At 62.1% G+C, this 26137-nt stretch overlaps 3 protein-coding genes across 6 annotated transcripts in view; 2 read left to right on the top strand and 1 right to left on the bottom strand.

Annotated features, from left to right (window-relative positions):
- ANPEP (alanyl aminopeptidase, membrane) overlaps nucleotides 1-8519 on the top strand; it is a 51373-nt gene extending 42854 nt beyond the window's left edge. For all 4 annotated transcript variants that reach the window (XM_048865876.1, XM_048865877.1, XM_048865875.1 and 1 more), the window contains exons 10-21: nucleotides 910-975; nucleotides 1751-1923; nucleotides 2400-2479; nucleotides 2877-3013; nucleotides 3208-3263; nucleotides 4300-4447; nucleotides 4788-4879; nucleotides 5508-5618; nucleotides 6037-6204; nucleotides 6374-6514; nucleotides 7071-7152; nucleotides 7890-8519. In XM_048865876.1, the coding sequence (XP_048721833.1) occupies nucleotides 910-975; nucleotides 1751-1923; nucleotides 2400-2479; nucleotides 2877-3013; nucleotides 3208-3263; nucleotides 4300-4447; nucleotides 4788-4879; nucleotides 5508-5618; nucleotides 6037-6204; nucleotides 6374-6514; nucleotides 7071-7152; nucleotides 7890-8042 (1407 nt within the window). In that variant the 3' untranslated portion in view covers nucleotides 8043-8519. The remainder of the gene's footprint in view (nucleotides 1-909; nucleotides 976-1750; nucleotides 1924-2399; nucleotides 2480-2876; nucleotides 3014-3207; nucleotides 3264-4299; nucleotides 4448-4787; nucleotides 4880-5507; nucleotides 5619-6036; nucleotides 6205-6373; nucleotides 6515-7070; nucleotides 7153-7889) is intronic.
- A 2698-nt stretch (nucleotides 8520-11217) lies between these two features.
- Nucleotides 11218-14997, bottom strand: MESP2 (mesoderm posterior bHLH transcription factor 2). The gene is made up of 2 exons (XM_048865895.2): nucleotides 13233-14997; nucleotides 11218-11511 (listed from the first exon to the last, which is right to left on the bottom strand). The coding sequence occupies exons 1-2, from the start codon at nucleotides 14163-14165 to the stop codon at nucleotides 11320-11322; spliced, it is 1125 nt and encodes a 374-aa protein (XP_048721852.2). The 5' UTR covers nucleotides 14166-14997; the 3' UTR covers nucleotides 11218-11319.
- A 2504-nt stretch (nucleotides 14998-17501) lies between these two features.
- Nucleotides 17502-19670, top strand: LOC142073510 (uncharacterized). Its single transcript, XM_075133339.1, has 2 exons — nucleotides 17502-18469; nucleotides 19058-19670. The coding sequence occupies exons 1-2, from the start codon at nucleotides 17887-17889 to the stop codon at nucleotides 19597-19599; spliced, it is 1125 nt and encodes a 374-aa protein (XP_074989440.1). The 5' UTR covers nucleotides 17502-17886; the 3' UTR covers nucleotides 19600-19670.
- Nucleotides 19671-26137: the final 6467 nt, after the last annotated feature.

Genomic DNA, 26137 nt, shown 5'->3' with positions numbered 1-26137 from the left:
AAAGGGGGGAAAGATGTGATGATGTGACGCAGCAGGGAGGGGGGAGTGTTGACCTGGGAATGTGCCCTGGGGATGGGAGACCTGAGAGCCTGTAACCTGAACCAGGACGGGGAGGGGGAGGTAACACCTCTGCCCAGGAATGTGGACGGAGGCTGCAGCAGGGAACCTGCTGGGGGGGGTTAGTTTTTCAGTTTGGGGCTGGGTGGAGGAACGCAGGGAACCCCAGGGCTGGGGTCTAAGCTCCCTGCTCCCCCAGAAGGACTTGACTGAGGGGTCCTGGGTGTACCCACAAGCTCTGTTTTGGACTGCGTTCCTGTTGTCCAATAAACCTTCTGTTTTACTGGCTGGCTGAGAGTCTCAGTGAATCCCAGGAAGAGGGGTGCAGGCCTGGACTCCCCCACACTCCGTGACAGTTACATTCATCAATGTGTCTGACAATTTTGTTCTTTACTAGAGTTTCAACCAGTTTGCCCGGTACTGAGGTCAGGCTTACCGGCCTGTAATTGCTGGGGTCATCTCTGGAGCCCTTTTTAAAAATTGACAGGTTTCAGAGTAAAGCCGTGTTAGTCTGTATCCGCAAAAAGAAAAGGAGGACTTGTAGCACCTTAGAGACTAACCAATTTATTTGAGCATGAGCTTTCGTGAGCTACAGCCCACTTCATCTGAGCTGTAGCTCACGAAAGCTCATGCTCAAATAAATTGGTTAGTCTCTAAGGTGCTACAAGTACTCCTTTTCTTTTTAAAAATTGGTGTCACATGAGCTCTCCTCCAGTCATGTGGTGCAGAAGCTGATTTAAATGATGGGTTAAAGACGACAGTTAGTAGTCCTGCAATTTCACCCTTGAGTTCCTTCAGAACTCTTGGGTGTATCCCACCTGACCAACCTTCCCTTTCCTTGTGTTTTCACAGTCCTACCTCCAAGCCTTCAGCTACGGAAACACGGTCTACGACGATCTGTGGGATCATTTGCAAAAGGTGCGAAGCTCCCCCCACCAGCTGGAGGAGCATGACCAGGGGCTGGGGCCGGGGTTCTGTTGCATGATACTTAGTGGCACTTTCCTGTAAGAAGCCCGTTACTGTCAGGGACAGGGGGGCTGGGGCCCACCCAGCCGTGATGCAACTGAAATTAAGGCAGCCACCTTCTCTCTGCCTCCATTTGAACGACACGCCCCCACACAGGGCACAGTGCTGGCTGCATGCCTGGGCCCCAGCAGGCACGTGGGCAGGCTTGGCGCACGGCTCCGCTGGGCACAGGACAGGAATCGGTGCCGTTCCCTGGCAGGGGCCTGATTGGCGCTTGTCTTGCCTCGTCCGTGCTGCACGAACACAGAGAATGGCATGGCCCCTGCCCCAGAGAGCGCCTGATCCTGCCAGCTCTTGCGCCCGGCTCATGCAAACAGCGCCAGGGAACCCTGCTGAGGCCGGCCGGGACAACCGTACGATACCGTTCTTTCCAGAGCCGGTGAACGGAGTCCTCGTCGCTGGGGGAGGCTGGTGTGATGCCGCCAGTGACTGCCAGAGCTCTAGACAGGCCGTGGCGGGGAGTGTCCCTGTCACAGCGCATGAAGCTGCTGTGGGGGTTCATCTGAACCTTCCCAAACACCCAGCTCTGGGCACTTCTCTCTTCCCCCAAAGGTGCCCTGTAGAAGGGCAGGGGGTGGGGATGGAGCCGGGAGTCCCCAGCCTAGCCTCTGCGGGAGCCGATCCACCGAGAACAGCAGCCAATAGCCCCTTCCTGCCCCCTGCATAGGTGGTGGTTGAAGACAACATTCAGCTCCCCACCACCATCAAAGGCATCATGGATCGCTGGACACTGCAGATGGGCTTCCCCATGGTGACCGTGGACACGAAAGTTGGCTCCATTAGCCAGAGACACTTCTTACTGGACACCGAATCCATTGTCGAGCGGCCCTCGGCGTTCAAGTGAGTGATCGAATGGCCCTTTTTGCCCCCTGAGGTCCCACACTAGAGAGGCTGGCTGTCCTAAGCACGGTGGGGCGTGAGCCCCTCCCCTGCCACCACAGAGCCCCATGGCTGTGCCTCTCGGAGGGGGCCCTCTGCGGGATCGTGGCCAGGGCTGCACTGCGGCACCCCCAGGTAGAGCTGAGAGAACTGAGACCTTGCGGTGCTGGGTCCCCTGGAGCCCCATAGGCCTTCTGCCTCCGAGAGGCTGAGGCCCGAGGCCAGCCCCGTTCCTCCATGCTCCTTGCAGGGACCTCCCCGTGGGGCGTCACCCCTTTGAGGGGTGAGGGTGAGGGTGTGATTTGGGTGAGGCAGCAGTGATCACCGGGGGGGTGATCCCTTGCACTGGGGAGCTGGGACTCTGCCGGGGGCAGAACCAGGCAGAGTAAGGAAGAGCAGGAGAAGATCCCAGTGTCTGTCTGTCTGTCTGTCTGCAGCTACACCTGGATAGTCCCTGTCACTTGGATGAAGCAGCAGGATGGGACAGAACAGATGTACTGGCTCACCAAGACCTCAGGTACTTGCTGGTCCCTGGCCGTGTCCCAGGGAACCGGTGTTGCTGCAGGCCCAGGATATGGTGCTAGCAGTTGCCAGGTTTGCTATGCCAGTGCCATGGTCAGTGCCCTGGGGAGATTTCAGTGCGGTTACTGGGGGTGTCACTACCCCCTCTTCAGCCCAGACAGGTCTGCAGGGGAAGAGTCTTTATCAGGGAGCAGCCCCCAGAGGGGCTAAGTGGGGGAGTTCTAGGGGGAGACCCCCGGAGGGGCTCAGTGGGGGGTTCTAGGGGGCAGTCTCTGGAGGGGCTCTGGGGGGGGTTCTAGGGGGTGGCCCCCGGAGGGTTCTAGGCTCAGGCACTCTCTGCTGTAGACTTGAAGGGATGGGCCCCACTAACGTGCTTCCTTTTCCTTTCTCAGCCACCAGCTCATCGTTTGTGGTGGCTGGTGCCTCCAACTGGCTCCTGCTCAACATCAACGTGACGGGGTATTTCCGGGTGAACTATGACCAGGAGAACTGGAACAAGCTGCTGAGCCAGCTGGTCACCAATTATGAGGTACCCGAAAGCCCAGCCTCTGCCCCCGCACCAGCACTCTCAGCCCAGGGGACCAGGCCCCTGCCGTGGGGTGGTCGAGCCCCAAGCTGGGCCAGGGACCCCACAGCCAGCCCAAGCTGAGTCGCCCATTCCAAGGCTCTTCTCCCCGACCCGGTCTGCTCCTGCCCCTGGTAATCGTGTTTGCTCTTTTCCAGGTCATCCCGGTGATAAACCGAGCCCAGCTCATTGACGATGCCTTTAACCTGGCCAGGTGAGTCGCCCAAGCCGCTGGGCCGCCACGGGGTGACAACCAGCCTCTGGCCTCCTCCCCCAGCCCCACGGCGGCGTCCTCTGCCCACGGCGCCGGAGCGCGGCTGGCAGGCCAGGGAGGAGTCTGTCCCCGCACCCCCCTTCAGGCAGCGAGAGGGAGGCCCCCACACCCTCCGGTTCCCCCTCTCTGGGCTGGGCAGGCCGGGAATCTCCCCCCCTCCCCCCTGCCCCACCGTTGTCTGGTCCCTGCCGCAGCGGGGGACGAGGGGCCGGCAGAGGCTGGGCGCTGACGTCCCGGCAGGCCCACGGGCAGGGGACTGGGCTGCTGAACATCTGAGGCGTAGCACCTACCCCAGGTACACAGCCAGCCTGCGCCAGGCTCTGTCCTGCCTGGCACCCTGGGTCTCTCACTGCCGTGCCCTGGTGCAAGGGGGTGAGGGGAGCGTCCGGATGGGGGCTTGTGTGGGGAGCTGGGCTGCACGTCCTCCTCACCAGGCCAGGCTGGCCCCTGTGCGTGGGGCAGCAAACATCCAGGGGGCAGGCGGGGGAGGGGGAGTAACTGAGCAGGCCCTGCAGGGGCTCTTCGGGATGGACTGGCCACTCTGCTGGCAGGCAAGCAGGGGGTCAGTCTGTGGGGTATTAGCAACAGGGGATGGGGAGGGGTCCATTGCTGGGGGGAATGGGAGGAGGCAGCCAGGTGGAGATGGGGGGGTCCATTGCCGAAGGGGATGGGAGGGGGTGGGGTCCATTGCCAGGCAGGGGGTGGGGAGAGGTTTAATTGCCGGGGGGTGGGATGGGAGGCGGTGGCCGGGCGGGAATGGGTGGGGGTCCATTGCTCTGGAGGAAGGGGAGGGGTTCTATTGCTGGGGGGGGCTGGGAGGGGACAGCCAGGCGGGGACGGGGGAGTCCACTGATGGGGGGCGGGGATGGGAGGGGGCGGGGTCCATTGCCAGGCAGGGAGGGCGCAGAGGGCACGGAAATGCCAGCACATCTGGTGCTGTGACAGGAGGACGTGAGCGCTGCAATTGGCTGTTTAGGGCTAAACACATCGACATCACGCTGGCTCTGAAAACCACCACCTACCTGAAGGAGGAGCGGGAGTACCTGCCCTGGAGCGCAGCCCTCGACAACCTGGCCTACTTCCGCCTGATGTTTGACCGCAGCGAGGTGTATGGCCCCATGCAGGTGAGCCCCCACCTGCCTTGGGTGCGGTGGATTGTGGGCAGCATGGCCGGATGGTGCTCGGATGGGCGCTCTGCCATCCCCGCCTGTGCTGGGATCAGTTCAGCTGTGGGCCTGGCACAAAGGCAGGGCATAGGGTGGGCTCTGCAAATCACCCCCTGCGAGCCAGAGAGACGCTGAGGCGGGCCCCAGAGGGTGGGAGCTGCTCGGGGAAGGGCATGGGGTGAGGGAATGGAGGTGGCAGGAGCCGTGGGCGCGCTGGGTGATTGGGGCGTGGTGGGGGAAGGCTCAGAGCTACTGACCCTTCTGGCAAGCAGCACTCACCCTGCCCGTCCTCCCCCAGAAATACATCCAGCAGCAGGTGATCCCCTTGTTCCAGTACTTTGGAAACATCACCTCCAACTGGACCAGTCTCCCGGAAGGCTTGATGGCGCAGTGAGTCCCAGCGCGGCGTGTCCTCTGGCCAGCCACAGGGCTGGCCCTGCGCCCCTGGCGCCCCCACGGCCTGGAGAACTGCTCCTCCCGTGACCACTGCTACCTCTCTGGGTCCCCCCTTCCTTGCCCCACCCCTCAGCCAAGGGGGCGCTGGGCATGGCTCCCAGAGTGCGGGCACGCTGGGGCCGGTTGGGTGGCTCTGTGTTATGGGCATATGCCACTCTTCCAGACCCCCCCTCTCCTCCCGCTCTTCCTCCCTCTGCCCCACAGGACCCGAGAGACAGGGCATCCCCTCCCCACTGGTGGGATGGCTGAGCTGGGCAGCGGCATCCGCTGGGGAGGAAGCAGAAGCAGCTGCCACGCGGTGCCCGGTGGGAACGGCCCAGGGTTCACCCAGGCCAGCACTGTCCCCGAGAGTGCCCACTGCTCACAGCCTCCGAGCGAGGTGACCCCCACTCAGCTCGTGCTGCGCCTGGCAGATGGGGCAGCCGGAGAGACGCCTCCTGGGCCGGGCTGGTGATGGGCCGGTGGGCGCCTGCCTCTGTCACGGTCATTCTGCCTGGTCTCCCTGCCCCCTAGGGCCCCTTCGCCGGGTCCAGCCGCTGACACGGCTCCTCTCCCCACTCAGGTACAGCGAGATCAACGCCATCAGCACGGCCTGTTCCTATGAGGTCCCTGAGTGCAGCCAGCTGGCCACCGCCTTCTTCAACCAGTGGAAGCAAAACCCCAGCAACAACACGTGAGCCCTTCCCTGTGGCCTCTGGGATGGGGGGCTGGGCTGGACCAGGGCGTGGTACCCCTGGGATGGGGGGCTGGGCTGGACCGGGCCATGGAGCCCCCTGGGATGGGGGGCTGGGCTGGACTGGGCCATGGAGCCCCCTGGGATGGGGGGCTGGGGCAGGCCATTGAGGGAGCTCAGGCAGAATTTGCCTAGTTCCAGCTGGTAAATACCCAGCTCCCCGGCGCTGCCTGGGCCCTTGGTGTCCTAGTGAGATGCTAGCCCTACTCACGGGCCCGCTCTCTCCAGGTGGGGGTCGCCCCCCAGCACTCCTCCGTGGGAGCCTCTCCCCATGGTCTGCGCCAGGGCTCTGCTGAGTGGGGCCCGGTGCCTGAGTTTCCCCGGCACGGCCCCCATGACAGGCATGTTCCCCCCCCAGGATCCCCCCGAACCTGCGCTCCTCCATCTACTGCAGCGCCATACAGATGGGCAGCGAGGCAGACTGGGACTTCCTCTGGCAGATGTTTAAAAACGCCACCGTGGTGGCCGAAGCCGACAAGCTGCGCTCGGCCCTGGCCTGCAGCAAGGAGCCTTGGATCTTGAGAAGGTGGGGCGGGGGGGGAAGGGCACACAGCTGCCCTTGGGGAATGGGGGCCTGTGGGCGTGGGGATGGGGAGGGTCCAGGCTGCCATGGGCACGGGGAAGGAGAAGGGCCTGGGGTTGCCTGCAGCAGTTGGCGGCCCTGCGTGTACCAGCCCTGCCTGCCCCCTCCCCAGGTATCTGCAGTACGCCCTGGATCCCACCAAAATCCGGAAGCAGGACGCCACCTCCACCATCAACAGCATCGCCAGTAACGTGGTGGGGCAGAGCCTGGCCTGGGACTTCATCCGGGGCAACTGGAAGACCCTTTTCACGCAGTGAGTACCATGGAGGGGCAGCCCGGGGGAGCGGGAGGGGGGCTGGGGAATGCGGGGGAGCAAGGGGGAGTGGGGGAGCTATAGGGGATGGGGGTAGGGGGATGGAACAAGCAAGGGGGAATGGGGGGGCAATGGGGAGTGGAGAAGCTACGGGGGATGGGGGGGTAGGGGAGCAAGGGGGATGGGACAAGTAAGGGGGGATGAGGAATGTGGGTGGGCAATGGGGAGCCTGGGGGAGGGGGAGGAGCAAGGGGGGATGGGGAATGGGGGTCAATGGGGAGCCTGGCTGGGGGAGGGGGAGGAGCAAGGGGAGAGGGGGAATGGGGGGGGCTCTCAGTCTCTCCCCGCACGTTCTGTGCCCTTCGTGCCATCCCGGGCTCCTGTGGCTCCTGGCGAAGGGCAGGGGGTGCTCCCTGCCCCCATGCCCTGAAGCTCTTCCCTCTGCTGAGCCCTGGCAGAGACACGGCCCCGGGGTGGCTGTTTCTGGGATGCTGCCCCTGTGGGAGGAAGGCACCTGCCCCACGCCCGCCTGCTCACCCCACCCTCCCCTCTGCAGGTACGGCGGGGGCTCCTTCTCCTTCTCGAGCCTGATCCAGGTGGTGACGCAGCGCTTTGCCTCTGACTTCGAGCTGAAGCAGGTGAGGCCCGTCCCAGGCCTGTCGGTGCGCTGGGGGGCGGGGCCCCTCGGGAAGGGAGAGCCCCGACAGTTCTGCTCTAGCCCCCCCCAGGGCCTGGCCCTGGCTCCCCGCAGCCTGTCCCCGGGGCCTGGCCTAGGTGGGCTGTGAGCCGCCCGAGTGCTGGGGCCGGCACCATTTTGTGTGGGGTCGTCGGAGCTTTGCAGCCCCTCTCCATTACTGTGGCTCAGCCGCCAGGCCGGAGCTCCTTGCCTGGCCACCCTGCAACAGAGGGGTCCTGCCTCCCTGCCGGGAGGGTGAGTCCATCAAGCCCCCGTCACTTGGGGGCAAGCCAGGGCAGATCTAGGGAGAGGTCCAGCTGTGATGACAGCCCCAGGGACGCCAGTGCCCCGCTACCTCCAGACGCACATGCCCCCTGCCCGTTGGCGGGGCCGCAGCCGAGGAATTGGTGCTGCAGGAAACCTCGTGTGTTACCTAAGCACCCCTAGGCCCAGCCCCATGGGCCGAATGCCTGTCCCTTGGGTTCACATCCTGGCTCCCGCCCTGCGTGGCCAAGCTGCTTCCCTGCTCCTCCTGAGTCCACCCCTCTGGCCCCGCGGGCGTCTGGGGCTGCTCGGCCCCCTGCCCAGGTCTGAGGTGCCCGGGTGGGTGCCAGGGCCGCCGGAGGGCACCGTGGTGCAGAGGTGGGTGCTGTCCTGCTGCCGCCCGCGCTCACTCTCGGGCCCGCTCTCTCTCGGCAGCTGGAGCAGTTCAAGGCGGACAATGCTGGCGTGGGCTTTGGGTCGGGCACACGGGCGCTTGAGCAGGCCCTGGAGAAGACCGCAGCTAATATCAAATGGGTGGCAGAGAACAAGCAGACGGTGCTGACGTGGTTTGAGACGGCAAGCAGCTGAGTGGGTGAACTCAGTAACACCGAACCCCCCCACGTCTGCCTCCTCCCGCTGCTCGGGGGGGGGGCAAGGGGGCTGAGCCCCGGGCTCCCGAACCCCATGCCCTGGGCATGCAGCCTCCTGAACTCTCCTGTCACTGGGCCCAGGCTCCCTCCCCAGAGAGCCCCACACCCTCACCCCCACACCCCATTCGGCCTACACCCCCAGCGTGCTCTGCACAGCCTGGGGCTCAGCCTGGCCGGGGTCCCACAAGGATTTGCACACTGGCCCCACTGCCAGGGCCTCGCCACAGCCCTGGTTTCCGTGACTGTCCCAGGGAAGCCCAGGTGCCCGTGGGCTGGTCACGGGCAGACAGGAGGGTGAGGACCGCGGGGCTGCTGACTGGGGACCCCCCAGCCCCGCTGTGGGCCAGGACATGTGCGTGGTGTATAGTCCTTCTCAGCCCAGACATTGTAAATAAAGGCTTAATGTTAAAAGGTAGAGCTGTGGGCTTGGGCTTGGCCTGGCCACACCCACGTCTCACTTCCACGTCTCACTTCCACGCTCAGCTTGGGCAAGTGCACGGGCTGTTTCCTTTGCCGCCGGCATGGTCAGCGGTGGGGAAGGCAGGGAGAACTGCGGGGGGAGGATGTGAGCCGGAGGCAGGTAGACCAGGGGGCGGGGGACCTGGGAGAACAGGAAGCGAACCCGCTGAGGCTGGTAGGAGCCCGGTGCTGGGTGGTGGCGAGGCCTGGCGGTGCCGTGGCCCCGCGGGGGCCGTCTGACGGCGTGTGTCAGTGATCCCCAGGGGCCAGGCCGTCCCCAGCTCTGCTCCCAGACAGGGCCGTGCAGGCTGGTGCAGAGTGACGCGGGCGAGGGGGGATCCGTGCGAGTGCCGGGGGCAGGGAGCAGGCCCCCTGAGAAGGCACAGGAGCAGCGGGCCCTGGGGGGAGGCAGGGGGAGCAGGCCCCACCACAGAAGCGAGAGGAGAGTCCCCTCCATCCAGTCCAACCCTCTCTCCGTGGTGCCCTGTGGCACAGCCAGAGCTCGGGCCAGCCTGGCTGGGAATCTCCCCCCGTGACGGGGCTCCCGCCCTGTCCCCCGGCGCTGTCTGCCGGGACGTGAGGCTCTGGCGGTGCAGCCCTGGGAGCCCGGCCCTGCAGGGACACGCTGCCCGGCCCTGGCTTTGCAGCTTGGCGATGGGGTCGGTGCCCAGGTCTGACCTGGGCACAGCGACCATTTGGAGAACGGGCCGGGGCTGCAGGCGTCTCTGGCTGCGTCGGGGGCAGCGCGGCAGCCCTGGGCTGAGGCCGGAGGTGTGATGTGGAACCTGGGTGGGCACCATTAGCACGTCCAAGCCTGGGGAAGGGGCAGGCAGTGGGGTGGGAAAGCAAGGGGGCTCGGAGGCAGAGTCAGGCCTGTGTGACCCGTTCACGTCGTGCCATGCGTGGGTCTGGAGTCACTTGGATAGCAGCCCACTTTCCTTGCAGGAAGGTGGCATCGCCTTCTCTGTGTCCCCCCCTGAGCTCCAGCCCCAGGAGTCCCCTTGACCGCCCTCTGCCTGTGACCCCCCATGACCCACTGTGATTCACCTGGCCCCATTGCCTCATGACCCCCATCCTTGTGACCCCCATCCTTTCCCTGAGTCCCTGCCCATCTCCCTGAGCTGGGCTGCTATCGCTGTTTCTCCAGGCTGCCAAGGGGCCCCAGGGCTCGCGGGGTGAGATGGGTCCAGTTCCGCTCGCGGTGACTTCGGGCCCTGCCCAGTTGCCTCCAAGAAGCGCCATGGGCAGGGGCTGGCCACGTGGGGAGCGCGCTCACCCGCGTTCTGTGCCGCACCACGGGCCCTGCTCCAGGCCACTGCCCGGGGCTGGAGAGACCTGTCAGCCCTACACAGCCCTGCGCCGGGCCCCACACAGCCCCAGGCCCCGCCCAGCCCCGCGCTGGGCCCCCCTCAGCCCCACACAGCACCAGGCCAGTTCCCCCATGTCAGCCTCACACAGTAAGACACTGGGTCCCCTTGGCAGCCCCCTGGGGGGCAGTGTCAGGCCCTGCTCCCAGACTGGGTCATTCTCATGCAGGCAGAAAGCCCAGCGCTGCCCACACAGCCGGGTAGGGAGCTGACAGCACCCGTGGGGGCGCTCCCCCTCCTGGCAGGGGGCTAATGAAATCTGGGCCTGCTGGAGAAATGTAACCGAGCATGAGCCAGATCAGAGCATGGGAGGAGCAGGGACCCTGGTCATGCGGTTCCGCATCCATCACCGTCCACCCACCCTGCCTTCAGAAACTATGTCTGCGGGCTCCCAGAGACTCCCCGCCTCCCCCAGCACCCGCCCGCTCCCAGAGACACCCCACCCCAGCACCTGCCCACTCCTAGAGCCAGGTCTGCCTAGCACCCGCCCGCTCCCAGAGACTCCCCGCCTCCCCCAGCACCCGCCCGCTCCCAGATACACCCCACCCCAGCACCCGCCCACTCCTAGAGCCAGGTCTGCCTAGCACCCGCCCGCTCCCAGAGACTCCCCGCCTCCCCCAGCACCCGCCCGCTCCCAGAGACACCCCACCCCAGCACCCGCCCACTCCTACAGCCAGGTCTGCCCAGCACCCGCCCGCTCCCAGAGACTCCCCGCCTCCCCCAGCACCCGCCCGCTCCCAGAGACACCCCACCCCAGCACCTGGCCACTCCCAGAGCCAGGCCTGCCTAGCACCTGCTCACAGAGACGTCCCACCTCCCCCAGTCCTTGCCCGCTCCCAGAGACTCCCCGCCTCCCCCAGCACCCGCCCGCTCCCAGAGACACCCCACCCCAGCACCTACCCCCTCCCAGAGCCAGGCCTGCCTAGCACCCGCCCGCTCCCAGAGACGCCCCACCCCAGCACCTGCCCGCTCCCAGAGACGCCCCACCTCCCCTAGCCCCCGCCTGCTCCCAGAGATGCCCTGCCTCCCCCAGTCCCCGCCCACTCCCAGAGATGCCCCGCCTCCCCCAGTCCCCGCCTGCTCCCAGAACTGGGCCTGCCTAGCACCCACCTGCTCCCAGAGCTGCCCTCCTCCCAGCACCCGCCCGCTCCCAGAGCCGGGCCTGCCTAGCACCCACCCGCTCCGAGAGCCACCCCCCTGCAGCGCCCACCTGCTCCCAGAGCTGCCCCCCCCCAGCACCAAACCTGGCTGAGTGACCCTACAATAACAAACCAGCATGAGCCAGGGCAGGATGGAAAGGGTTTAATCAGAAGGCATTTCCCTGCCAGGCACGGCCAGAGTGAAGTGCGGGGCAGGGACCTGCTGAGAGCAGAGCTGCCGCCCTGAGCGCTAGTCCGTGAAGAGCCCCGTATCTCCGCACCCCAACGTTGCCAATGTCCTGCTTCTCATCACCTCTTCAGTGCCAGCGGCCCCCCATTCCTGCTGCTGGGCCGGCTCGGCCGGGATGCCCCAGTGGTGGCTGTGGGCTGGCTGGGGGCTGGGGTCAATGGACCAGTCCAGGGCTGGAGACATGGGCCCTGCCTTGTGCCAAAAGAAAAGCCGTGTTTAAACAGGTGCCAGGTGGGCCGGCCAGGGCAAAGCGCACTGCACCCGTGCCAGATTCCACCAGCCCCAGTTCTCAGGCACCCCCTTGCCCAGGGCGCCGCGGGGACAGACCCTGTGCGCCTCAGCTGCATTCTGAGGGAGCATTTCCCCCTCCCCGCAAGGCTCTGCGTCAGCCCCAGCTTCTGGCTCAGGGGCCCCGTTGCACAGCCCCTCGGAGTCGTGTGCGGGTGTCACGGAGTCCCTGGGCGATGCTCTGGAACTGCTCCCCATGAAGCCAGTCAGGACTCTGGGGCAGTCTCCTCTCTGGGAGCAGCCTGTCTGCAGGACACACAGCTCACCCGGCTTCCACCTTCCTGGGTCTGACCTCAGAGCATTCAGCCTCCTCTGCCCCTCCGAGCGCTTCCCACAGCGAGTCCGCTCAGGCGGGGCTCCTGGGGAAGCCAGAGGGTCCTGCCCCCCAGCTTCACAGTCAGACGTGACTCTCAGCCAGCCAGTAAAACAGAAGGTTTATTAGACGACAGGAACATGGTCTAAAACAGAGCTTGTAGGTGCAGAGAACCGGACCCCTCAGCTGCGTCCATTTTGGGGGGCAGTGAGCCAGACAACCACATCTGCACTTCACTCCATGTCCCAGCCAGCCCCAAACTGAAAACTCTCCAGCCTCTCCTCTTGCCTTTGTCTCTTTCCCTCCCGGGCCAGGAGGCCACCTGATCTCTTTGTTCCCCAACCCTTTAGCTCTCACCTTGCAGGGGGGAAGGGCCCAGGCCATCAGTTGCCAGGAAACAGGGTGTCGGCCATTCTCTGTGTCCAGACTCCTGCACACACCTGCCCTCTAGGGCTCTGCACTGATCATACACCCTTACCCCACCCCCTAGATACTTAAGAACTGCCTAGGGGAAACTGAGGCACCCCCACACTATTCAGAGGAAACATTAAGAACAGTCCCATTTCGTCACCTCGGGGCGCTGCACATTATACAAAGCGATGGGTAGTTCCCCTGGCTGGGCCTCCTGCTCTGCAGCATGGGAGGGTCCAGGTGGTGTCCCCGCAGCAGCAGCAGCCCGCCGCAGTTGGCCCTGGCAGGGAGAGCGGGCCCTTGTTTCCAACCAGATGCCCCCCCGTCCAGCCGGGGAGCGGGTGTTGCAGACCCCAGCACCGTCTGCGCGGCAGCGTGCTATGCCCCCGTATTGCCCACATCCTTCCCTGGGCTCCCGGCGCAGAACCCACCTCAGGCCCGGGCAGGGCACAGCGCCAGGTGCCCCGGTAGCACCTGGCTGTCATGGCAGACCCTTGGGGCCCCATGCCCAGCGGCACGGGTGGCTCAGCCCAGGTACTGGGGGGGTGCTTTCTGCCCAGCCACCCTGCCAGGTTGCTTGGGCAGAGTGGCCCAGGGGACCCCAGGGGGCAGAGAGAGGCACATTAAAGGGAGGCTCCTGGCTTCCAAGCTGCTGCTGCTGGAGGGGTCTGAGGAGCCAGCCCAGATCTCTCCTGCATGGCATTCCGATCGGAGCTGTCGTGCCAGGGCCCAATGCCCCAGGCTTGCCCCGCGCAGAGCCCCGGGCTGCAAGGAGGCACTATGGGCCACCGGCTTGGATCCCCGAGGGGAACTTGGCCCGGTGTGGATGCTACCGGCCTCCTGCGTACGGGGCAGGGAAGGGGCCCCCCAAGCTGCCTGCAAGACAGAGTGCAATGTGTACCTGGTAGAAAGCAGCCAGCAGGGGGCAGTGCGTGGGCGATGTCCAGTGCCTTGTGTCCGTGGCTCCGATCCCGTTGGGCTCAGGGGGGCCAGCCGGGCCAGTGCAGGATCCCCAGGATGCTGTGCCATGGGGCTCTGGAAGGCTCCCTGCCTTGGGGCGGGAGGTGGGCGAGCCCCAGGCCATTAAGTCTGAGATCTGGGCCCCATGGAGCTCCGGGGGAGTCCCTGTTTCAGAGCAGGAGGTGGGTGTCATCCAGGACGCTGCTCCAGCACTTTGAGTCCAAACCAGCTCCGGGGACGTCCCTGCAGCAGGGCAGCAGGTGGGCGACACCCAGGATGCTGCGGCCGGGGGGGACCCCTCCCACGGGGCTGGAGATGCTGCCTGGAGGCCAGGGGTCCTGGCCTGGCAGCAACCCAGCCCCTCGGGGCACAGCTGGCAGCGCCGGTGTGGGCCCTCTCTCCTCTGGGCCAGCGTCTCCTCGCTGAGCCCCAGCAGCTCCGACAGGTGGGAGATGTAGCGGATGGTGAGGCGCAGGGTCTCGATCTTGGTCAGGCTCTGGCCGGCCGGTGCCACCGAGGGGGGCAGGTAGCGTCGCAGGGTGTGGAGAGCCTTGGACAGGTTCCTCATGCGCAGCTTCTCCCGCTCGCTGGCGCTCTGCCTCTGCCTGCCGCCTGCCCTGCCCTGTGCCCTCTGGCTGCTGCGGCAGGGATCCGCCCGGTGCTTGGGGGGCAGAGCGGGTGCTCGCCCCGGGAGGCAGCCGTGGAGGGGCTCCTGGGAAGCCAGGAGTGTAGAAGAAGGGGACAGGCTATAGGAGTCTGAGGAGGAGGTGGGAGAGGTGGAGGCTGAGTGGGCCCAGCCCCACTCCTGCAGCAGGGCCTGGCTCGGGAGCAGCTGGAGATTCTGGGCTAGGAGCTGGGCAGGACAGCTGGCCATGGCGTCAGGGCTTGGGGCTTCTCAGGTTGCGTGTGGGGAGAGCGCAGCAGTCCCAGGCTTTATGCTGAGGCTGGAGGTGTGAAGTGGCACCTTCCCAGGTTGCATGGAGGTGTCAAAACCCACAGAGCCCTGGCTGGGGCTGAGGCAGGAGGCCCCTGGGAAAGCCAGCCCCATTTGCAGAGGTGTCAGTTCTGACTCCTCTGCCCTTTAATTGGTGCTGCCCTGAGCTGGGAAGTGTGCAGGGGCCAATTCACATGGCAGTGAGAGCTGCTAATTTTCTTACCATCCCTCCTCAAGTCAACCGGCACAATCCCATAATGCCCCGGGCTGGGCCAGCGGGAGCTCCTCAGTGTGCTGGCTACGCTGGGACCTTGACCTTACCCAGGAGAGGGACCCCGAGCGCTTTGCCATTGTCACGGAGTCCCTGGGCGATGCTCTGGAACTGCTCCCCATGAAGCCAGTCAGGACTCTGGGGCAGTCGCCTTTCTGTGAGCAGCCTGTCTTCAGGACACACAGCTCACACAGCTTCCACCTCCCTGGGTCTGACCTCGGAGCATTCAGCATCCTCTGCCCCTCCGTGCGCTTCCCACAGCGAGTCCGCTCAGGCGGGGCTCCTGGGGAAGCCAGAGGGTCCTGCACCCCAACTTCGCAGTCAGACGTGACTCTCAGCCAGCCAGTAAAACAGAAGGTTTATTAGACGACAGGAACATGGTCTAAACCAGAGCTTGCAGGTGCAGAGAACGGGACCCCTCAGCTGGGTCCATTTTGGGGGGCAGTGAGCCAGACAACCACGTCTACACTTCACTCCATGTCCCAGCCAGCCCCAAACTGAAACCCCCCCCCAGCCCCTCCTCCTCTGGGCTTTGTTCCTTTCCCCGGCCAGGTGGTCACCTGATTCCTTTGTTCTCCAACCCTTCAGCTCTCACCTTGCAGGGGGGGAAGGGCCCAGGCCATCAGTGGCCAGGACACAGGGTGTCGGCCATTCTCTGTGTCCAGACTCCTGCACACACATGCCCTCTAGGGCTCTGCAATGATCATACACCCTTACTCCACCCCCTAGATACTTAAGAACTGCCTAGGGGAAACTGAGGCACCCCCACACTATTCAGAGGAAACATTAAGAACAGTCCCACTTCGTCACATCTCTCCCCCCTTCGAGATCGAACTGAGCGGGGTCACTTTAGCCGGTGACCTGGGGAAGTTCGAAGCCACCAACGTTCCCATGGATGCCCCAGCATCTCTCCCATTCCTTGGTAGGAGTTACACCAGGCCCTTCCAGTTTCACGCCCTCCCTTAGGTCAGGGGTGGTCGATAGCACTCGCAGGCCGCATGTGGGAAGGTTTATGCAGCCAATGCCCTTTGGCCACCCCAAGAATGTCTCCCCATTCACCATCACCTTCTGCTCCCACTGGAGGTCCGGGGGGCCTGGCCCCAGGAAACTCCACACAGACATATAGGTTGGGGTCAGGAGTGGGAGCCTGTCCACATCCCCAACCATCTGGCTGACGGAGTCTATGGCCTTGGGACCCAGCAAGGGAGCTAGATACCGGGGCTTTTCCGCAGGGTCCCCTTGGTTCAAATCGCCAGCCTGCTCAAAGGCAGTGAGGTGGGCATCCACACCCCCCCCCCTTAACCAGGGGCAGCAATTTAGTCTCGAGGTTCCCTGCGGAACTGGCACCCCGGGGTCTATCCCCACTCACCCCGGGGAGGTCCCCTAGGCCTCTCCACTCCCCCACCGCCAGTTCATGCTGCTGCTGCTTCTGCAGCTCTTTCTCGGGCTCTCGCTGTCTCCCACGGTCCTCTTGCTCTCTCAGACTCAGCTCCAATCCCGTCCGTCTCGATCCCCCGATGGGGAACCCGATCGTGAAGACCCTCGTCTGGTCGGGGACAGGAGTCTTGGCGATGCCTGGCTCCCGCTTCAGCTGCTCCCAGATCCTGCTATAGCCCCAGTTGGGGTCAGGAATCTGTTCCTTAGAGCGGTCATCCTCCTCCAGCTGCACGATTAACTCTGCTTTGGTGAACTTTCCAACGCTCAACCCTCTCTTTTGGCACAGGGTTACAATGTCCTTCTTAAGGAGACGGTGACAGGCCATCACTCCGCTCCTCCCAAGTTGTTGTGGACTCACAGGCCCGTGTGTTCTCAGCTCCCCACGGTTTCCAGGGAGAACCCCTAGTGTGCCAGCCCTTCTCGAGGTCACCACCTCTTTGCCAGGGTCGAGCTGCAGACTCCTCCGCCCCTTGGACTGCTCACTGCAGTCCCCAGGGGAACCCTGTTACTGCACAGTCCTTCTCGCTGGTCACACACTCCCAGGGGTTAACCGCCCCCCGAAACCGCTCCTCTCTGAGCCATCAGCAGGCCTGGTCCTCGGCAATCCCCCCTTCGTGTTACTGCTCCCCAGTCACTTACTGCAGGAAGCACCATCCACGGGGTGTAGTACATCCCACCACTGCCACCAGTTGTCACGGAGTCCCTGGGCGATGCTCTGGAACTGCTCCCCATGAAGCCAGTCAGGACTCTGGGGCAGTCGCCTTTCTGTGAGCAGCCTGTCTTCAGGACACACAGCTCACACAGCTTCCACCTTCCTGGGTCTGACCTCGGAGCATTCAGCATCCTCTGCCCCTCCGTGCGCTTCCCCCCAGCGAGTCCGCTCAGGCGGGGCTCCTGGGGAAGCCAGAGGGTCCTGCACCCCAACTTCGCAGTCAGACGTGACTCTCAGCCAGCCAGTAAAACAGAAGGTTTATTAGATGACAGGAACATGGTCTAAACCAGAGCTTGCAGGTGCAGAGAACGGGACCCCTCAGCTGGGTCCATTTTGGGGGGCAGTGAGCCAGACAACCACGTCTGCACTTCACTCCATGTCCCAGCCAGCCCCAAACTGAAAACCCCCTCCAGCCCCTCCTCCTCTGGGCTTTGTTCCTTTCCCGGGCCAGGTGGTCACCTGATTCCTTTGTTCTCCAACCCTTCAGCTCTCACCTTGCAGGGGGGGAAGGGCCCAGGCCATCAGTTGCCAGGAAACAGGGTGTCGGCCATTCTCTGTGTCCAGACTCCTGCACACACATGCCCTCTAGGGCTCTGCAATGATCATACACCCTTACTCCACCCTCTAGATACTTAAGAACTGCCTAGGGGAAACTGAGGCACCCCCACACTATTCAGAGGAAACATTAAGAACAGTCCCACTTCGTCACAGCCATCATTAATGCTGGGCATGCTAACCTCTTAGAGTGCAGTGCTCAGAGGGCAATGCTGGGCCGGCGGTGAAAGCCCAGGATGCCTGGGTCCTATTCCCAGCTCCATCAGAAGCATACACCTGGAGCAAGCAGATTGGTAGATTTAAGGCCAGAAGGGACAGGTGTGGTCACCTGCCCTGGTCTACACTAGGACTTTAGGTCGAATTTAGCAGCGTTAAATCGATGTAAACCTGCACCCGTCCACACAATGAAGCCCTTTATTTCGACTTAAAGGGCTCTTAAAATCGATTTCCTTACTCCACCCCTGACAAGTGGATTAGCGCTTAAATCGACGTTGCCGGCTCAAATTTGGGGTACTGTGGACACAATTCGATGGTATTGGCCTCCGGGAGCTATCCCAGAGTGCTCCATTATGACCACTCTGGACAGCACTCTCAACTCAGATGCACTGGCCAGGTAGACAGGAAAAGAACCGCGAACTTTTGAATCTCATTTCCTGTTTGGCCAGTGTGGCAAGCTGCAGGTGACCATGCAGAGCTCATCAGCACAGGTGACCATGATGGAGTCCCAGAATCGCAAAAGAGCTCCAGCATGGACCGAACGGGAGGTACGGGATCTGATCGCTGTTTGGGGAGAGGAATCCGTGCTATCAGAACTCCGTTCCAGTTTTCGAAATGCCAAAACCTTTGTGAAAATCTCCCAGGGCATGAAGGACAGAGGCCATAACAGGGACCCGAAGCAGTGCCGCGTGAAACTGAAGGAGCTGAGGCAAGCCTACCAGAAAACCAGAGAGGCGAACAGCCGCTCTGGGTCAGAGCCCCAAACATGCCGCTTCTGTGATGAGCTGCATGCCATTTTAGGGGGTTCAGCCACCACTACCCCAGCCGTGTTGTTTGACTCCTTCAATGGAGATGGAGGCAATACGGAAGCAGGTTTTGGGGACGAAGAAGATGATGATGATGAGGAGGTTGTAGATAGCTCACAGCAAGCAAGCGGAGAAACCGGTTTTCCCGACAGCCAGGAACTGTTTCTCACCCTAGACCTGGAGCCAGTACCCCCCGAACCCACCCAAGGCTGCCTCCTGGACCCAGCAGGCGGAGAAGGGACCTCTGGTGAGTGTACCTTTTAAAATACTATACATGGTTTAAAAGCAAGCATGTGAAAGGATTACTTTGCCCTGGCATTTGCGGTTCTCCTAGATGTAGTCCTAAAGCCTTTGCAAAAGGTTTCTGGGGAGGGCAGCCTTATTGCGTCCTTCATGGTAGGACACTTTACCACTCCAGGCCAGTAACACGTACTCGGGAATCATTGTAGAACAAAGCATTGCAGTGTATGTTTGCTGGCATTCAAACAACATCCGTTCTTCATCTCTCTGTGTTATCCTCAGGAGAGTGAGATATAATTCATGGTCACCTGGTTGAAATAGAGTGCTTTTCTTCAGGGGACACTCAGAGGAGCCCATTCCTGCTGGGCTGTTTGCCTGTGGCTAAACAGAAATGTTCCCCGCTGTTAGCCACAGGGAGGGGGGAAGGTTGAGGGGGTAGCCACGCGGTGGGAGGAGGCAAAATGCGACCTTGTAACAAAAGCACATGTGCTATGTATGTAATGTTAACAGCAAGGTTTACCCTGACAGAGTGTAGCCACTGTTTTATAAAATGTGTCTTTTTAAATACCGCTGTCCCTTTTTTTTTCTCCACCAGCTGCATGTGTTTCAATGATCACAGGATCTTCTCCTTCCCAGAGGCTAGTGAAGCTTAGAAAGAAAAAAAAACGCACTCGTGATGAAATGTTCACCGAGCTCATGCTGTCCTCCCACACTGACAGAGCACAGACGAATGCGTGGAGGCAAATAATGTCAGAGTGCAGGAAAGCACAAAATGACCGGGAGGAGAGGTGGCGGGCTGAAGAGAGTAAGTGGCGGGCTGAAGAGAGTAAGTGGCGGGCTGAAGACAGGGCTCAAGCTCAAATGTGGCGGCAGCGTGATGAGAGGAGGCAGGATTCAATGCTGAGGCTGCTGCAGGACCAAACCAGTATGCTCCAGTGTATGGTTGAGCTGCAGCAAAGGCAGCTGGAGCACAGACTGCCACTGCAGCCCCTCTGTAACCAACCGCCCTCCTCCCCAAGTTCCATAGCCTCCACACCCAGACGCCCAAGAACGCGGTGGGGGGGCCTCCGGCCAACCAGCCACTCCACCACAGAGGATTGCCCAAAAAAAAGAAGGCTGTCATTCAATAAATTTTAAAGTTGTAAACTTTTAAAGTGCTGTGCTTAAAGTGCTGTGTGGCATTTTCCTTCCCTCCTCCACCACCCCTCCTGGGCTACCTTGGTAGTCATCCCCCTATTTGTGTGATGAATGAATAAAGAATGCATGAATGTGAAGCAACAATGACTTTATTGCCTCTGCAAGCGGTGATTGAAGGGAGGAGGGGCGGGTGGTTAGCTTACAGGGAAGTAGAGTGAACCAAGGGGCGGGGGGTTTCATCAAGGAGAAACAAACAGAACTTTCACACCGTAGCCTGGCCAGTCATGAAACTGGTTTTCAAAGCTTCTCTGATGCGTACCGCGCCCTCCTGTGCTCTTCTAACCGCCCTGGTGTCTGGCTGCGCGTAACCAGCAGCCAGGCGATTTGCCTCAACCTCCCACCCCGCCATAAACGTCTCCCCCTTACTCTCACAGATATTGTGGAGCACACAGCAAGCAGTAATAACAGTGGGAATATTGGTTTCGCTGAGGTCTAAGCGAGTCAGTAAACTGCGCCAGCGCGCCTTTAAACGTCCAAATGCACATTCTACCACCATTCTGCACTTGCTCAGCCTGTAGTTGAACAGCTCCTGACCACTGTCCAGGCTGCCTGTGTATGGCTTCATGAGCCATGGCATTAAGGGGTAGGCTGGGTCCCCAAGGATACATATAGGCATTTCAACATCCCCAACAGTTATTTTCTGGTCTGGGAATAAAGTCCCTTCCTGCAGCTTTTGAAACAGACCAGAGTTCCTGAAGATGCGAGCATCATGCACCTTTCCCGGCCATCCCACGTTGATGTTGGTGAAACGTCCCTTGTGATCCACCAGAGCTTGCAGCACTATTGAAAAGTACCCCTTGCGGTTTATGTACTCGGCGGCTTGGTGCTCCGGTGCCAAGATAGGGATATGGGTTCCGTCTATAGCCCCACCACAGTTAGGGAATCCCATTGCAGCAAAGCCATCCACTATGACCTGCACATTTCCCAGGGTCACTACCCTTGATATCAGCAGATCTTTGATTGCGTGGGCTACTTGCATCACAGCAGCCCCCACAGTAGATTTGCCCACTCCAAATTGATTCCCAACTGACCGGTAGCTGTCTGGCGTTGCAAGCTTCCACAGGGCTATCGCCACTCGCTTCTCAACTGTGAGGGCTGCTCTCATCTTGGTATTCATGCGCCTCAGGGCAGGGGAAAGCAAGTCACAAAGTTCCATGAAAGTGCCCTTACGCATGCGAAAGTTTCGCAGCCACTGGGAATCGTCCTAGACCTGCAACACTATGCGGTCCCACCAGTCTGTGCTTGTTTCCCAAGCCCAGAATCGGCGTTCCACAGCATGAACCTGCCCCATTAGCACCATGATGCATGCATTGGCAGGGCCCATGCTTTCAGAGAAATCTGTGTCCATGTCCTGATCACTCACGTGACCGCGCTGACGTCGCCTCCTCGCCCGGTATCGCTTTGCCAGGTTCTGATGCTGCATATACTGCTGGATAATGCGTGTGGTGTTTAATGTGCTCCTAATTGCCAAAGTGAGCTGAGCGGCCTCCATGCTTGCCTTGGTATGGCGTCCGCACAGAAAAAAGGCGCGGAACGATTGTCTGCCGTTGCTCTGACGGAGGGAGGGGCGACTGAGGACATGGCTTACAGGGTTGGCTTCAGGGAGCTAAAATCAACAAAGTGGGTGGCTGTACATCAAGGAGTATTTCAGGCAGGACTTCACGGAGGGTTCCAATAAGAAATAGTGCACCTAAGTTATTGTTCTTATTGGAACAAGGAGGTTAGCCTGGCCTCTGATTGATACATGGCTAGATTTACCCCGCTGCACCTTCTCTGTGAGTGACTGCAGTGTGATCTAGAAGAATGAGTCCCCTAGACAGGGGAGGAGGCAAATGAGTACAAAACAAATCTGGTCTATTTCTTGTTTTGACCCACTCCATCTATCTTTTACATCTTTGGCTGGCAGCAGACGGTGCAGAAGGACTGCATGCCATCCACGTCTCATGGCTGCTCGGCAGAAGATGGTACAGTACGACTGCTAGCCATCCTCATCTCTTGCCTGCCTGGCAGAAGATGGTACAGTACGACTGCTAGCAGTCCGTATCGCCTGCCCGCTCACCATAAGACGGTTCAATAGGACTGACTGCAGGACTAAAGAGAATGACCTGGTCAAGTCACTCCAAATTTAGTCCCTGCGCCCGTGTCTGCCCAGGCGCTCCCAGCTGACGTGGCCAGGAGCACCTCGGACACAACGAGGACGACTACCAGTCGTATTGCACCGTCTGCTGCCAGAAGGCAATGGGTTGCTGCTACTGTGCAGCAAAGCCGTACCGCGTCTGCCAGCACCCAGGAGACATAGGGTGACGGTTACCTGAGCGGGCTCCATGCTTGCCGTGGTATGGCGTCTGCACAGGTAACTCAGGAAAAAAGGCGCGAAATGATTGTCTGCCCTTGCTTTCACGGAGGGAGGGAGGGAACGGGGGCCTGACGATACGTACCCAGAACCACCTGCGACAATGTTTTAGCTCCATCAGAGTGCTCCATTGTGACTGCTCTGGACAGCACTCTCAGATGCCCGATTGTTTGCCGTTGCTCTGACGCCCGGAGGGGCGACTGAGGACACGGCTTACAGGGTTGGCTTCAGGGAGCTAAAATCAACAAAGGAGGTGGCTTTACATCAAGGAGTATTTCAGGCAGGACTTCACGGAGGGTTCCAATAAGAAATGGTGCACCTAAGTTATTGTCCTTATTGGAACAAGAAGGTTAGCCTGGCCTCTGATTGATACATGGCTAGATTTACCTCGCTGCACCTTCTCTGTGAGTGACTGCAGTGTGACCTAGAAGAATGAGTCCCCTAGACAGGGGAGGGGGGGAAGCAAATGAGTACAAAACAAATCTGGTCTATTTCTTGTTTTGATCCACTCCATCTATCTTTTACATCTTTGGCTGGCAGCAGACGGTGCAGAAGGACTGCATGCCATCCACATCTCATGGCTGCTCGGCAGAAGATGGTACAGTACGACTGCTAGCCATCCTCATCTCTTGCCTGCCTGGCAGAAGATGGTACAGTACGACTGCTAGCAGTCCGTATCGCCTGCCCGCTCACCATAAGACGGTTCAATAGGACTGACTGCAGGACTAAAGAGAATGACCTGGTCAAGTCACTCCAAATTTAGTCCCTGCGCCCATGTCTGCCCAGGCGCTCCCAGCCGACGCGGCCAGGAGCACCTCGGACACGATGAGGACGACTACCAGTCGTACTGTACCGTCTGCTGCCAGAAGGCAAGGGGTTGCTGCTACTGTGCAGCAAAGCCGTACCGCGTCTGCCAGCACCCAGGAGACATAGGGTGACGGTTACCTGAGCGGGCTCCATGCTTGCCGTGGTATGGCGTCTGCACAGGTAACTCAGGAAAAAAGGCGCGAAACGATTGTCTGCCCTTGCTTTCATGGAGGGAGGGAGGGAGGGAACGGGGGCCTGACGATATGTACCCAGAACCACCCGCGACAATGTTTTAGCCCCATCAGGCATTGGGATCTCAACCCAGAATTCCAATGGGCAGCGGAGACTGCGGGAACGGTGGGATAGCTACCCACAGTGCAACGCTCCGGAAGTCGACTCTAGCCTCGGTACTGTGGAAGCACTCCGCCGAGTTAATGCACTTAATGCACTTAGAGCATTTTCTGTGGGGACGCGCACACTCGAATATATAAAACCGATTTCTAAAAAACCGACTTCTATAAATTCGACCTTATTCTGTAGTGTATACATACCCTGTGTGACTCAGGCCAGAGACATCCCTGAGTTAATTCCTGGCTGAATGGAGCAGGTCGGTTACATTAAATTCAATTATGGGAATCCACCAGACCCCTTGTAAGTTGTTCCAGTGCTTAGTTACCTGTCCTGGGAAGCACCCACGCTGAATTTCCAGGCTGAATTTACCAGACATTCGATCGTGTTAGACCTTCCTCTGCTAGATTAAAGTAAAACAAGCACTGGAACGTGGGGTCTGCGGGGCACCTGGCCTGGCTTTCCCAGCCCCAAACCTGGGGTCCACATGGCTCCTGGCCTGGCCTCCCCTAACTCCCAGAACCCGGGGTCTGCGGCTGGTCTCAGTGCCCACCCAGTAGCCCCGGCCCTGCTTTCCCTGTTCTCCTGTGCACTTTCCCCAGTGCGGCTCAGCGGTGGTGGATCCAGGGGGTCCTGGGCCCTGGTGTCACCAGGGTAGCTCTACGTCAGCCCCCGTCAGTGCCGGCTGGGGCCAGGGGGCCCTCGGGCCTAGCTCTCCCACTGGGGCAGCCCCTGCCTGTCTCGGGGGCGGTTCCTGGGGCCCATTCTAGGGCTTGCGCTCACGCTGCCCTGGGGCGTCTCTGCTCGGAGGGGTGATTCCTGCGTGAGCCGGGACAGTGCGGCCAGGCTGCTACCCCCATGGGTGGCCTGGCTTGTGTCTCCCTGTGAGTGCAGAGCAGGGCAAGCAGGGCCTGGCCGTTCTTGTGTTGCTGCCTCGCACGCTGCTTCGCACACTGGGCTCAGCTGTTTGCACAAGTGCCACCTTGCTGGGCCTGTGGGCAGGGTTGCCAACCCTCCAGGACTGGCCTGGAGTCTCCCGGAATTGGCATCAATCTCCCGGTGACTGTTGAAAGCAATCGGGAGATTTTAATATGTACAGTACAATTAATCTCCCAGAACAGCTTCAGTCAGAGTTAGCAACCCTACCCGCGGTTTCAGCTGGGCCATGGGGCAAGACACAGCCCTCCCACCACCTGCAGAGCTGGGCCACGGACCTCCTTCTGGGGCGCTCCCGACCCCCGCTGCCTCCCCCTCCACACACCCGTACCCCACTCCAGCCTGGCACAGGACGCCGTGGGGCGCTCCTGGCCCCCACTGTATCCCCCCACTTCACACAGCCCGCGTGAACCTGTGCCCCTCACCCGCAGTGGGGCACCCAGGGGAAGGCTCTGGGCTGGAGGGGAGGTCAGGTGCCCCAGCGGTGCGTGGGGTACGAGCCCCTAGACTGAGAGGCTGGGCTGGCAGGGGCTGCGCCTCCCACTTCGCAGCTTTTCCAAACTGGATTTTAGGGATGTCTCCCCTCAACCCTTTCCCTGCCCCCGGGCTGGGAACAGGCGTCTCCCACCCCCGGGCGGGGCACATTTCTCTGGGTGACCAGTACAATGCCTGGCTTCCAACCCTGCCTGCTGCAGGGCAGGAGCCCATCACTGCCTGCGCCCACGCGCCCTGCGACGCCCCCTGCGCCCACGCGCCCTGCGACGCCCCCTCCGCCCACGCGCCCTGCGACGCCCCCTCCGCCCACGCGCCCTGCGACGCCCCCTGCGCCCTGCGACGCCCCCTGCGCCCACGCGCCCTGCGACGCCCCCTCCCCCCACGCGCCCTGCAACGCCCCCTGCGCCCACGCGCCCTGCGACGCCCCCTGCGCCCCCTGCGCCCTGCGACGCGCCCTGCGCCCTGCGACGCCCCCTGCGCCCCCTGCGCCCTGCGACGCCCCCTCCGCCCACGTGCCCTGCGACGCCCCCTCCCCCCACGCGCCCTGCGACGCCCCCTGCGCCCTGCGACGCCCCCTGCGCCCACGCGCCCTGCGACGCCCCCTCCCCCCACGCGCCCTGCGACGCCCCCTGCGCCCCCTGCGCCCTGCGACGCGCCCTGCGCCCCCTGCGCCCTGCGACGCCCCCTCCCCCCACGCGCCCTGCGACGCCCCCTGCGCCCCCTGCGCCCTGCGACGCCCCCTCCCCCCACGCGCCTGCGACGCCCCCTGCGCCCACGCGCCCTGCGACGCCCCCTGCGCCCACACGCCCTGCGACGCTCCCTCCCCCCACGCGCCCTGTGATGCCCCCTGCGCCCACGCGCCCTGCGACGCCCCCTCCCCCCACGCGCCCTGCGACGCCCCCTGCGCCCACGCGCCCTGCGACGCCCCCTCCCCCCACGCGCCCTGCGACGCCCCCTCCCCCATGTGCCCTGCGACGCCCCCTGCGCCCCCTGCGCCCTGTGTGACGAAGTGGGACTGTTCTTGATGTTTCCTCTGGGTGGTGTGGGGGTGCCTCGGTTTCCCCTGGGCGGTTCTTGGGTGTCTGGGGGGTGGAGTGGGGGTGTGTGGTCGTTGCGGAGCCCTGGAGGGCGGGTGTGTGCGGGGGTCTGGGCGCGGAGGGTGGCCGGCGCCCTGTTTCCTGGCGGCTGATGGCCTGGGCCCTTCCCCCCTGCGGGGTGGGAGCTGAGGGGTTGGAGAACGGGGGAGTCGGGTGGCCTCCTGGCCCGGGAGGGGAGCGGGGCCCAGAGGAGGAGGGGCTGGAGGGGGTTTTCAGTTTGGGGCTGGCTGGGACATGGAGTGAAGTGCAGACGTGGTTGTCTGGCTCACTGCCCCCCAGAATGGACCCAGCTGAGGGGTCCCGTTCTCTGCACCTGCAAGCTCTGTTTTAGACCATGTTCCTGTCGTCTAATAAACCTTCTGTTTTACTGGCTGGCTGAGAGTCACGTCTGACTGCGGAGTTGGGGGGCAGGACCCTCTGGCTTCCCCAGGAGCCCCGCCTG

The sequence above is a fragment of the Caretta caretta genome, chromosome 10 (genome assembly GCF_965140235.1).
Source record: "Caretta caretta isolate rCarCar2 chromosome 10, rCarCar1.hap1, whole genome shotgun sequence".
NCBI lineage: Eukaryota > Metazoa > Chordata > Testudines > Cheloniidae > Caretta > Caretta caretta.
This window is presented reverse-complemented; position numbering and strand designations above follow the sequence as displayed.